Raw genomic sequence first — 13,555 nt, forward strand, 5'->3', positions numbered from 1 at the left:
TATAAGACCACATCATCATTCTTCCTCTCAATCTTAATCAGTCTTTGCAAGAGCCTACCAGGGAGTGAATTACATTACTTATAATATCCGTATAAAACATGAATATTGAATATGTAACGATAAAAAATTAACTTACGCCATATAAGCAGATATTGCAGCTTGGCCAATCATATCGAACTCGAACAATGCTTTCACATTTTCATGCAATATATAAATTATTTTCTCAGTCCCAAACACATCCGAATCACACGGAATTGGTATTGACTCCCCAGTGGCTTTCATGAAGACTGCAGCATGTTTGTATAACACCTTGTACTGCTTTGGCACATTCTTGTTTAGCTTCATTTTTCTATAATCATCTTGAAGTTTCTGTAACTCATCTTTCCGCTTAGACTGCCCCTGCAACACTTCCTTTTTCTTTTTCTACACAGAATTAAATAAAACAAGAATAATCGGTTATTATTGACATAACTACTATAGAATGCAACAATCAATTCAGAGTATATTGACATAATTTTTATATAACATACCGCCACAGTTGGATAGATGATCAATTCATGAGGCCATGCTACGTGAGAGCCAACTGCTTGGCGTACAACCTCAATTTCACCAGGTATGGGCACTGGAACCGACGCCTCTGGCTGGATGTGTCCGTCAACCGACACACGAACATGTCCGGGCTTTAGAGGCACTCCGTGTACTGAAACATTCATCTCTTCGTGATCATCAAAAACTGTTCCAAAAGCAACCTTGTTCTCTATGCAATCCAGTGCAAGCTCACATGACTGTGGACCCTACATTATAGTGAGGGATCAATTTAATTTTATTGCATAAATCCCAAGTCTGTAGGCATATATCTAGTAGATCTTAATAATATTTTACCTTCTTTCCGCTCGGAGGAGAGGGGTCAAAACCAACAAAGTCTTCATCATTTACCAACAACTGTTCGGCACTCAGCGGTTTAACAGCAAATCCAACATTCCGCTTATCAACAACTCCCTCTTTATTAACAGGTACTTGATAACTTGATTTGTCAGAGAACATAGGAGAGTGACCATTCGAAGCATTAACCAAGGCCTTAAGTTCAGCCATCTCCCGCTGATTTCTTTCCAACTGATCCAACAACTCTGCCTTGGTAATTTTAGTCTTTTTCGCTTTCGGCAAATTGAAGAATGTTGTTGGAGTGACAAAGCCGCCAACCCCTCGAACCCTTCCTGCGTGCTCAGGAGTCTGAAGTGCCGTAGTCAACACATCTTATGTTCCATGTGGAACAAATTCACCCTTCTCCTTCATTTCAAGTAACTCAGCCTGTAAAATAAATACAAAAAATTAGTGCATTATTTATGACGCAATTATCTTTGAAGGGAATGCAGTATTAAAAATATCACTTAAATTCTCGCATTTATTTCCGCTTGCTCTTCAGTAAGCTCATCAGGATTCTTTGGCATCCTAGCCTTCCACCAAAAAATTGCACGATCAGGTTTCTCTTTCCGCTTTAAGTTCCCTTTCTTTATCTGTTAAAAAAGAGAAAATGTTTAAACTCCCTTAAAACTTAGAATTGCAAAGCCAAATAGATATGGTTCTTACTTCTTCTTCTCGCAAACCAATATACCCCTTCCTTGACAAGCGGTGATGATATTTCCGTTTACCCACTCTATTGCTCTGTAACTTATGTTGTTCCTGTACCAAAATAAATTAGTAAAAATTAATAAATATTATTTAACCAAAATCTATTTAATCATTTAGCAAGTAAAATGGCAATCATGTATATTTTATTAGTAGAATATATTCATACCAGCCATTTGGGGCTCGTCCTCTCTGCAACAAATTTCTTCCAAGGTTCTTTACCAACAAACGCATACTTCTTCGGAGGCTTCATCAATTTCTTCTTTTTTCCAATAAATGGCATCACATATTTTGCAGTTAAATCAGCTTTAAACTGCCTCCATTTTTCACCTGCCGATTGTAGCAAAAGCTTCTCATTTTATGGGGCAATTTTGAATGTGTCCTAAAGAGCCACATAATATAAATTAGCCACATAATTTACAGTCACAATTTAAATAAAATGAAGAAGTCAATAAGGAATATAATTTACCTGGACATCATCCCATAATTTTGCTTTTAGATCACAATCCACTTTTGGCCAGTTTTCAGTGTCGATTGGAATCATTGTCCTTGTGAGCATTCCTATGTAAGACTGTAAAGTAGGCCTGGTATTTCCGATGGGAACTCCAAAATCATTGTATCTAACTTTAAATTTCTTTCCCCGAGCTTTCTTCACCACTAGTTTGTGAAGAGCTGAAACACCACGCACACCTCCTAGCCTTTTTTTGCAGATTCAGAAGTGGTCATCGTTTCTTCACAACTATTTTGAGTTTGATATTGTGGAGGGACTTGAACCAACTTTTCATTACAAGTCTCTGAAGTTTTGACATCAGGAACAATCTCATCATCAACCTTTTCAAAGTTATTCTTCCTGTCATTTTCTTCGAAAATTACTTTCTTGGCTTTTTGCTTCTTTGCCATTTTCCTCCCTTAGTCTGCATTAAATTGAATAATAAAGCCATCAGTTGAACAATATATTTTCAGTCTGTCATTAATTACAGTCAAGCATAAATAATAAATTGTAAAATCAGCAAGTACGAATACAACTATACAAGAACAATAATTTACCTAAACTGCAATCAGTAATTAATCACATCTGAAATAACTCTAAAGTATTTTATAGAAGTACAATTAAATAATGCAAAATAATTAAAGAAAAAAGAATGCCATCAATCAATAATTATGGATGAACTACTTATTTGATTATAACAATGCAAAATAAAAGAAAAAAAAATTAACAATATATTTTACACATTATAACACAATTAAAGGCAAATATATATGGTTCATTCAGTCATTCAAATTCCCATTTAGATATATATTTTACATAAAGCTACATCATCAGTCAGTAACGACATTAGGTGCAGGAGTTTTAGTAGCAGTATTTTTAATTCAAATTCCCTCAACATTAGGTCTAGCAGTATGAGCGACATCATCAGTAGTGACATCAGTTGCGGGGATTTCAGTGCAGAATGGGGGATGTTCCATGATCCTGTCTCCTAAGTCATCTTCATTATACAATTCTTGGCAGTCTCGAGTTGTGGAGGACAGAACAATAGACCAGGTAGCATCAACGGGATCTTCAAGGTAAAACACTTGCTTGACTTGGTCAACAGAAATATATTTATCTTTTTTGTGACCTTGTCGACTAAAATCCACAAGTGTGAACCCAAGATCATCAACCCTTATTCCTTTATCATTACTTGCCCATTTATACAGGAACAAGGGAGCTTTGAATGCATGGTAGTCTAATTCCCATATCTCTTGTATGATACCGTAAAATGTCAAATCACTTTCTACGAGGTTCAAGTCCTTGGCACTAGAAACCTGGACCGCTTTAGCAATGACAGACACCCCGCTGTTTTGAACAACGCGTATGTCATCTCGCTCCTTTGTAAAATATCGCACTCCATTCACTATATAACCTTGATAAGTTAGTACTGAAAATGATGGCTTGGCAGCGAGCCATCTTATCGTATCTGAAACACCTTTGTTGTTCTCCCTTAGTTCATCATTCACCTACATATATGATAAGAAATTTTAAATCCTAAATAGCTAATAGTCGTCATTACACTACAGATCAAAGAACCTAATACAACACTGACTTTGTTTTGAAACCAATCAGCAAAGAGCCGATTGTTCTCTCTCATGAGCCAATGTAAGCTTTTCCTTTTCCCTCGGTGAATTTCTTCAAGATATTCCTTATGCATTCTGAAAAATGCATATGGAATGATATATTAAAGACACATTACAAGACTAATTATTGGAAAATGAGGAATTGAAAACAACAAACTGCATAAACTCACAGAATATATGGAAACATTTCAGCGTTGTTTAGAAGGACATGTAGATGTGCTTCATCTCGCTCCTTCTCTTCCACTGATTTTATTATCACAGCGGATAATGGACCTGATATCTTATTATCTTGGTCCTTTGGAAGACCGGCAGTGGAGTAATTCTGACTAAGAAACTCGGTGCAGAATTCTACGGACTCTTCTCCAAGGTAACTCTCTGCCATACAACCTTCGGGATAATAACGGTTTCAAACATAACTCTTTAGTACTTTATTAAATCGTTCAAACGCATACATCCACCTATAAAATACTGGTCCACATAAGCGTAGTTCCTGGACCAAGTGGACTACTATATGTACCATTACATCAAAAAATGACGCATGGAAAACCTTTTCTAGATCGCACAAGGTTAGTATAACATCTGACTGCAGCTTATCCAGTTTTGACACATCTACTACTTTGTTGCACAAAGCATTAAAAAAGAAACACAATCTAATAATTGTGACCCTAACATGCTTCGGAAGAACGGAGCGTATTGCAACCGAGAGTAATTGTTGGAGAAGAATGTGGCAGTCATGTGATTTCAGCCCGTAAATATTCAAATCAGGCATGGAAACACAATTTTTTATGTTCGATGCATGTCCGTATGGAAGTTTCATCGACATTAATGATGACAAGAAAGTCCTTTTTTCTGCCTTTGACAAAGTAAAGGGAGAAGGAGGCAAATAGGTTTTTTTTACTCCTACTTGGGGAGCCAAATCAGATCTAACGCCCATTTCCATCATATCACGACGGGCTGCCGCACTATCCTTTGTCTTATGGCGCATATTTAGTAATGTGCCAATCAGACTATCACATACATTCTTCTCGACATGCATGACATCAATACAGTGCCTAACATGGTGAAATTTCCAGTATTCTAACTCGAAAAATACTGACTTTTTCTTCCATGGACTTTCAACCTTCTTTGCCTTCTTCATTTTCTTCCCAAATTCAAATTTGATTTGTTCTTGCTCTGCTAACACTTCTTCTCCGGATAGGGTTCGACGCGGCTGCCCAAACTCTTGTTGTCCATTAAAAGCAGCCTTCTGCCTTCTATAAGGATGATGTAGGGGCAAATATCGACGATGCCCTTGGTAGCACATTTTCCTACTATGAGTCAAAAATTTAGCTACGGTGTCATCTTCACAAACTGGACAACACTTATAACCCTTATTAACGCAGCCAGATAAATTTGCGTAAGCAGGGAAGTCATTTATCGTCCACATTAAAACTACTTTTAAAGTGAAAAATGATTTATTATACGCGTCATACATATTTGGTTCCCCTTCCTTCCAAAGCTTTTTTAAATCATCAATCATCGGTTGTAAGTAGATGTCGATGTTATTACCAGGCTCATGCGGGCCAGGGACCAATATCGACAACATCATAAATTTTCTTTTCGTACATAACCAGGGAGGAAGATTGTAAGTCACCAATATGACTGGCCAGCAACTATATCTATTAGATAGGCCATTATTGTGCGGGTTTACACCATCCGCCGATAAAGCCAAGCGAAGGTTTCTCGGTTCACTACCAAAGGATGGCCACCTATAATCTATATTTTTCCAAGATGGAGAGTCGGCTGGATGTCGCATTTTACCATCTTGTGTCCGCTGTTGCGCATGCCAACACATTAGTTTAGCGGTGGAAGGAGATTTAAACATACGTTTAAATCTAGGAATTATTGGAAAATACCACATGACTTTGGCTGGAAGATTAATCCTCTCTTCACCTTTCTTTGTCAACTTCCACCGAGAAAGTCGACACTTAGGACACTTGGTTGCATCAACATGTACACCCCTGTACAGTACACAGTCATTCGGACATGAATGGAACTTTATATACTCTAGACCTAAATTGGAGAGGGTTTTTTTTGCTTCATATGCATTACTAGGTAACATATTATCTTTGGGAAGTAGAGACCCAACAGAAGAAAGGAGGTCAGTGAAGGCCCTATCGGTAATACCAAACCTAGATTTCCAGTTATGCAACTTCAACATCGACTCTAACTTATTACAGTCACTACCCTCATATAGAGGTTGCTCAGCATCGGCTACGAACCTCCTAAACTGATATGAATCATTATCATATTGACTCGAGTTATATGCCGCTTCACAAACATCAACAGTTTCCAAAGCAGCGACATGCTCCTGATCTTGCTCTGACGCTTCATCAGAGGCTTGCTCAGGAGCTGGGTCTGGAGCTTTCTCTTCAGGTGGACAACTAGCACTTGAAGATTTAGGACCCGTAGAAGCAGTCTCCCCGTACCAAACCCAATGCACATAACCTAGACAAAAGCCATTGTCATAGATATGGCCCCTGATTGTTTTTATAGAGAATTTTTTAAAATTGGCGCATCGTCCACAAGGGCAAGGAATTTTGTTACGATCTTCAGAATTTTCTTCAGCATATATCAAGAAGTTTTCCACCCCCATTTCAAATGCTAAAAAATCCCTATCTTGCAAAATCCATGTCTTATCCATCAAATTTCCCTACCTGATAGCCACTATAAATATTAAAAATCCAACACATACCTATTTATAATTATTTAATAAAATGCATATCAAATTTGTGTTGGTTACTGTAGGGATTAATTATATAAACTTAGAAAGGAGTAAATACCTTGATATCCTAATAATTTATAGTACTAATTCATTACTCTAAGATCCTATACATATACCCAATTAATTACAAAACTAGACTAAATTTATAAATTAGACTAAATTAAACCAAGATAATTAAAACAAATTAAACCAAGATATTTGAAAATATCACATAATTAAAAACCAATAATTCCAACATTCACAGCCCAGACAATTGTTAAATTTCCTTCACATAAATAAAACTCAGTGAGAACTTGAGTATTGAAACAAATTCAGCCCATAAATAAATAAATTAAAATTATCTATTACTTGTATCTGTGAGAAGGATAATTATACAAAACAATTACTATAATACAACACAAGTAACAGATAGTTCATATCAGGAATGCAGAGACTTATTCATATCAGAGAAATGACTATCATACAAAACAAGAAATACAGAGACTTGTTCATATCTGAGACCTGTTCAAATGCAGCCCCAAAAACCCCCCCAAAACACACTAATATGTATGAACAACCCCCATAAAACACATAATTAAAAACAGAACAGAAACATTTACATTTACATCAATGTACCTAAAACATTGATTTACATCAGTGTACCTAAAATATTTAACATGACATAAAATTCCCAAAAACAGGACATAAAACCCCCAAAAAGAAACAAACATAAAACCCCTAAAAACATAAAACATTTACATGCACAAAGAAGAAAAACAGTAAAGAAGAAAAGAAGATAAACATAAAACATTTACATGCACAAAGAAGATATTAAACATAAAAATGAGGGAGATAAACAGTAAAGAAGTAAAGAAGAATATACCTCCGGATGCTTTCAATGTTCCGAAACCCCAATGTTCTAAACCCTCAGTGCTTCAACCTCCAAATGCTGTCTACCTCCAGATACTAGCTCCAACCTCCAGATACTAGCTCAATTTCAAGTTTAATTTGCTCTAATTTGAAGCTCCAAATCTTGAATTAGAATTGGGGCTAAAATTAGGGTTTCAGAGAAAAGAGAGAAGAGACGGTTAACAGAGACTAAGGTAAGAAGAGAGAAGAAAGGTAAGAAGACTAAGAGAGAAGGAGGGGAGAGATGAGAGAGACGAGAGAGGCGAGGGTCGGGGAGAGATGAGAGGCTCGCGGGAGGTTTTTTGGAAAGGGGGGAAAATATGTTAAAGTGAATTTTTTGTTAAAATTAAAGGGGGGAAAGTGTACTGAAAAGCGGGGGGGGGGGAGTTAAGTAATTTTTATTTTTTTTAAAAGGCCATAGACAATGGTTAACAAAATGAACTGATGTCAAAGTTAAAAACAAATTTGTGGCCTTTTTAATTTCTGAAGATAGACAACGGCTACTAAGTGAAACCAATGTCAATATGCGTATTCAACATCGCTTTTTACAAAACCGATGTTAAACTGCATTTTAATATCGGGTGCATTACATGCCGATGTCTAAGGACCGATGTCGTATCTACTATATCTAGTAGTGATATTAGGATCATGTCCTGGTTTGTAGGAGTTTTAGTTGATAGGTGTTTCTATTTAATAACCTCTGTAATCTTTTATTCCAGTCAAGTAATCCCAGTTGCAGTTTCAAGCATATATTACCATTATGTATCTTAGCATATCAGTTTTAGTTCTATCATCTGGTATCAAAGCTCTGAACACACCCAATCGTTCTCTATGATCGAGAAAAACAGTCAATGGCAGAGTCAAGCAAAGGAAGGGAAGGGCAAATCGGCATAAGCTACCCAATGCTCACTAAAACCAACTGTACCGCCTGGGCTATGACGATGAAGGTATTCTTGGAGGCATACAATGTGTGGGAAGCAGTAGAGCCCAAAGACCCAAAGACCGTCGTTGAGAACAAGGCAGACAAGCGGGCTATGGCGATGATTTATCAATCTATCTTTGAAGAATTGTTGTTGACGCTAGTAGGACATACGACTGTAAAAGATGTATGGGAGGCTATTAAAATGACTTCTCTGGGTGCTCACAGAGTAAAAAAGGCTAAGGCACAAACTCTCAAGGCTGAGTTTGAGTCATTAACCATGAAAGATTCAGAACAATTGGATGATTTTTGCTTCAAATTGAATGGCTTGGTCGCGAAGATCAGGGCACTCGGTGAATCAATTGGAGAAGAGTATGTTGTCAAAAACATACTAAGGGCAGTGCCAATAAAGTTTCTATAGATTGTTTCAGCTATTGAGCAGTTTGGAAACCTTGAAACAATGTCCATTGAGGAAGTAATCGGCTCTTTAAAAGCTCATGAGGAACATCTCTCGGGACAGGTGGAGAGCAAGGAGGGTCAGCAACTTTTGATGACTGAAGAAGAATGGTCGAAACATGAAGCCACAAATGGAAAGCTCCTGCTTACGCGAGAAGAGTGGCTGCAACGATCAAGTCAAGGTGGATACCAAAGCAGTCGTGATAGGTTTGACAGGAGTAAGGTTAAGTGTTTTAATTGTGGAATATATCGACATTTTGCAGGGGAGTGTAGAAAGCCTAAAAGGGACAGGGTGCAGCGTGGTGAGGCAAATCTAACTCAAGCTACCGATGATGAACCTGCTTTTTTGATGGCCATGACTGATAATGACATAGATGGCGTGATTTTACTAAGTGAAGGTGAAAATTCGAATGAAAAGGAGGTTGCAGAAAACATGTGGTATCTCGACAACGGTGCGAGTAACCATATGACTGGATGTCGTGACAAATTTGAGAGTTTGGACAGATCAAAGCAAGGATAGGTCAAATTTGATAGGTCAAATTTGGTGATGGTTCATTGGTACAAATTGAGGGAAAAGGGACAATTAACATGGTTTGCAAGAACGGAGAAATCAGGAAGCTTTATGGTGTTTACTATATCCCTACTCTACGTAGTAATATCATAAGCCTGGGTCAGCTTTCAGAAGAAGGCTACCGAGTTGTTTTGAATGGGGAAAGTTTGTGGGTTTACGATAGTTATGGCCGACTCATGATGCACGTACAGAGGTCTACAAATCGTCATTATAAGATTCATATCAAAAACAACAAGGAGATGTGTTTGCTGACAAAAGGGGAAGAGGAAACTTGGCTTTGGCACTCAAGACTTGGGCACGTTAATTTCAAAACTATGCAGTTGATGTCAAGAAACAGAATGGTGTATGATTTTCCCATAATCCATTTGCCGAGAGACCTCTATAGCAGCTTCCTTCTCACAAAACAGCAACGTAAGCCTTTCTCTCATTCAAATTTTGTTGCTAAATCTGTATTAGAATTAATACATGGTGATTTGTGTGGACCTATATCACCTCCCACCCCTGCTGGTAACAAATATTTTATGCTCTTGGTTGATGACTTCAGTCGTATGATGTGGGTTTACATGCTAAAAACTAAAGATGAAGCCTTAAGTTGTTTTAAACGATTTAAACTGTTAGTTGAGAATGGTACCAAAACAACTATACAAGTATTTCGTACTAACCATGGAGGCGAGTTTTGCTCCAAAGAATTCGAAAATTTATGTGCAAGATTCAGGCATTCTCAGGCATTTTACGGCACCCTACACACCGGCAGCAAAACAGGTGTTGTAGAGCGTCATAACCGTACTGTGACAGTTATGGCCAGAAGTCTATTAAAGGAAAGGGTTGTACCAGCACAGTTTTGGGGAGAAGCATTAAAGCACGCTGTTTATGTGCTCAATAAATTACCTACACGCTCTCTCTCACAAATCACTCCTCATGAAGCTTCGTTTGGGCATAAACCAAGTGTTGCAGACTTAAAGATTTTTGGCTGTATGTGTTATATAAAGGTTCCATCAGTATTCACTCGAAAAACTTGATGATCGAAGTCGTGTATTAGTACATTTTGGGAGAGAATCAGGGACAAAGGCATACCGCCTATACGATCCCACCTCAGGGCGTATTCACATTTCGCGCGATGTGGTGTTTGATGAATCAAAAGACTGGAATTGGTCTGTTTCAAGTCATGACGCAGAAGTGCCCATACAGTCTCTTGTTTTTCCTGACCTCGGTCCTGAGAATGATAGTGTAGAACCTCTCACACCACCATCTATGTCCCAGCCCTCTTCACCAAGCTCTATCACTGGTTCTGTTACATCTGGAACTGGTTCTATTACACCTGAAAGTGAACCACAACATTTTCAGACTCTTGCTGATATCTACGATACTACTGAGGTTGTTGAGCTCGAAGAAGAACTACTCTTGTATGGTGTAGACGAACCTGTCACTTTTGGGCAAGCCATCAAAGATGAAGCTTGGCGTGCAACAATGGATACGGAGATTGATACAATTGAGAAGAACCAGACTTGGAAGCTTACAGATTTGCCACAAGGTCACAAGGCCATCGATCTCAAGTGGGTGTTTAAATTAAAATGAGATACTTCAGGTGCCATCACTAAACACAAAGCACGCCTGGTGGCGAAAGGCTATGCACAACAACATGGTATTGACTACAAAGAAGTTTTTGCCCCAGTGACTCGATTGGAAACGGTGCGTCTCCTTCTAGCTCTTGCTGCTAAAACTGAATGGGAGGTTCACCACCTCGATGTTAAATCCACTTTTCTGAATGGAGTTCTCGATGAAGAAGTGTACGTTGCTCAGCCCAAAGGTTATGTGAAAGCAGGCTCTGAGACTAAGGTCTATAAACTTCTAAAAGCTCTCTATGGTCTATGTCAGGCACCTCGAGCCTGGTATACTCAACTAAACAAGTGTCTACTTCGTTTGGGTTTCATTAAATGCCCTTACGAACATGCTGTTTACATCCGGAAAAATGGAACTGATTCGTTACTTGTTGGTGTCTATGTGGACGATTTAATTATCACTGGTACTTCCGTTTCAGCCATTGTCAAATTCAAGGGGGAGATGAATCATAAATTTGAAACGACTGACCTTGGCAAGTTATCTTACTACCTGGGATTGGAGGTTGAGCAACACAAGGGATGTATAGAGATAAAACAGACAGCGTATGCAAAGAAGGTGATGCAACGAGCTGGTTTAAGTGAGTGTAACTCTGTAAAGTACCCCATGGAGCTAATTACAGATTCATGCGGACCGAGCTGGAGAAGCTATGAATTCAACCCATTATAAAAGTCTGGTAGGAGGATTACGGTACCTGGTTTATACACGACCTGACATAGCTTTTTCGGTAGGAATAGTCAGTCATTACATGGAGAGACCCATGGTGATGCATTTAAACGTAGTAAAGCGAATTTGCCGATACTTGAAGGGTACCTTGCACTATGGATTGGTCTACACAAAAGGTAAGGGGAATTATTTACTGTCTGGCTTTTCTGATAGTGATCTTGCTGGTAGTATCGAGGATCGAAAAAGCACGGGTGGAATTGGCGTTCTATCTTGACGAGAGCTGATTACATGGGTTTCTCAGAAACACAGATGTGTAGCATTATCCTCATGTGAAGCAGAGTTTATGGCTGCTACCACTGCTGCTTGCGAAGGTATATGGCTCCAAAGAGTGCTGAGTCAGATCATGAATATCAAGGCTGGTCCAGTTGTACTCTATATTGACAACAAATCTGCTATAGATCTTGCGAAAAATCCTGTTTTTCATGGTAGAAGCAAGCACATTGATGTGCGTTATCACTTCAGAAGAGATTGTGTCGAGCAGGGATTAATAGTGATTAAACACATTAGGACCAGTGAACAACGTGCCGACATATTGACAAAAGCCCTGTCTGCTGCAAAGTTTGAACAGATGTGAAGTTTGCTTGGAGTCAAGAATCTGGAACGTGTTTAAAATTAAGGGGGAGCATGTTGGAGTTAATTTTAAACATGTTTTTATTTATTTGGAGAGTTTTATTATGTTTGAATAATTCAATGTGTACGTTGTAGTAGTCATAGGTGGATAGGAGAACGTGGAGTTATATTAGGATCATGTCCTGGTTTGTAGGAGTTTTAGTTGATAGGTGTTTCTATTGAATAACCTCTGTAATCTTTTATTCCAGCCAAGTAATCCCAGTTGCAGTTTCAAGCATATATTACCATTCTGTATCTTAGCATATCAGTTTTAGTTCTATCATTGATGAATACTTCTGATCAACATTGTTCATATTAGTATTTTTTTGATATTATAACATATGTATTCTGATTCCTTATTGATTTTATCTTTATATTGATTGTGTAAGTGTGCAGTATATAAGTAGAAATTAGGTTAACACTAGTAGGTTAACACTGGTACATTTATTTTATCATACACATAACCTACAAGCTCTCAAGATATTTGCTCATGTTGAGCTAGAGAATTTTGTAATAAGTTTTTATATAATAATATAAAAACTATTCTTCATTATTGAGTACATAATTGGATTTGATTGTTATAATTATATTGACCCCCTTTATAGGTAATTAAAGGCCTAAAAATTGATATCAAAGCTTGGTATTTATATAAAATCACTTTAAGATCCACAAAATAATCATTAATGGCAGATAATGAAACTCAACAAAATGTGTCGTCACCATTAGCCATAAACCAAATGAACAACAATATGAGCATATATGAAACCCTCAAATTTCCAACCTTGAAAATTAATGAATATCATTTCTTTAAAGTGGAGATGACTATATGTCTCCAGGTAACACATCTTGAATACTGGAAGGGATTTATGATGGACCTCATTAGCCCATGAAACTGGTTGTTGCTCTTCGTGGTCAAGAAAAAAATGGAAAAGTTGGACATTTTTGCATAACAATCTAGACAATATGATGTCCCCTAGGTTTATTGGATGCAAAACAACCAAGGAAATTTGAGACACTTTGGTGGTTAAGTGTAAGGCACAAAGGCTATCAAGAATATTCGAAAGACAATACTCAATGACCAGTATGAGCACTTTGACTCAAAAGTTGATGAGTATTTGTTTGAAATCTATGATAGATTTCGGAAATTGTTGAATGATTTGTCACTTGTTGAAATAGAGTATGATCCAGCAGATTCAAAATTGATGGTTCTTCTTGCACTTCCTCAAAAGTGTGACTTGAAAGTTATATCAATAAGGGATAACTA

General features: G+C 37.7%; 1 protein-coding gene across 1 annotated transcript; it reads right to left on the reverse strand.

The window, feature by feature from the left end:
* Positions 1-4,147: 4,147 nt before the first annotated feature.
* Positions 4,148-6,376, reverse strand: LOC141695585 (uncharacterized). Its single transcript, XM_074499824.1, has one exon. It carries the CDS (start codon positions 6,374-6,376, stop codon positions 4,148-4,150), a length of 2,229 nt encoding a protein of 742 aa, XP_074355925.1.
* Positions 6,377-13,555: the final 7,179 nt, after the last annotated feature.

Source organism: Apium graveolens, chromosome 2, assembly GCF_009905375.1.
Source record: "Apium graveolens cultivar Ventura chromosome 2, ASM990537v1, whole genome shotgun sequence".
In the NCBI taxonomy this organism is placed as follows: domain Eukaryota; kingdom Viridiplantae; phylum Streptophyta; class Magnoliopsida; order Apiales; family Apiaceae; genus Apium; species Apium graveolens.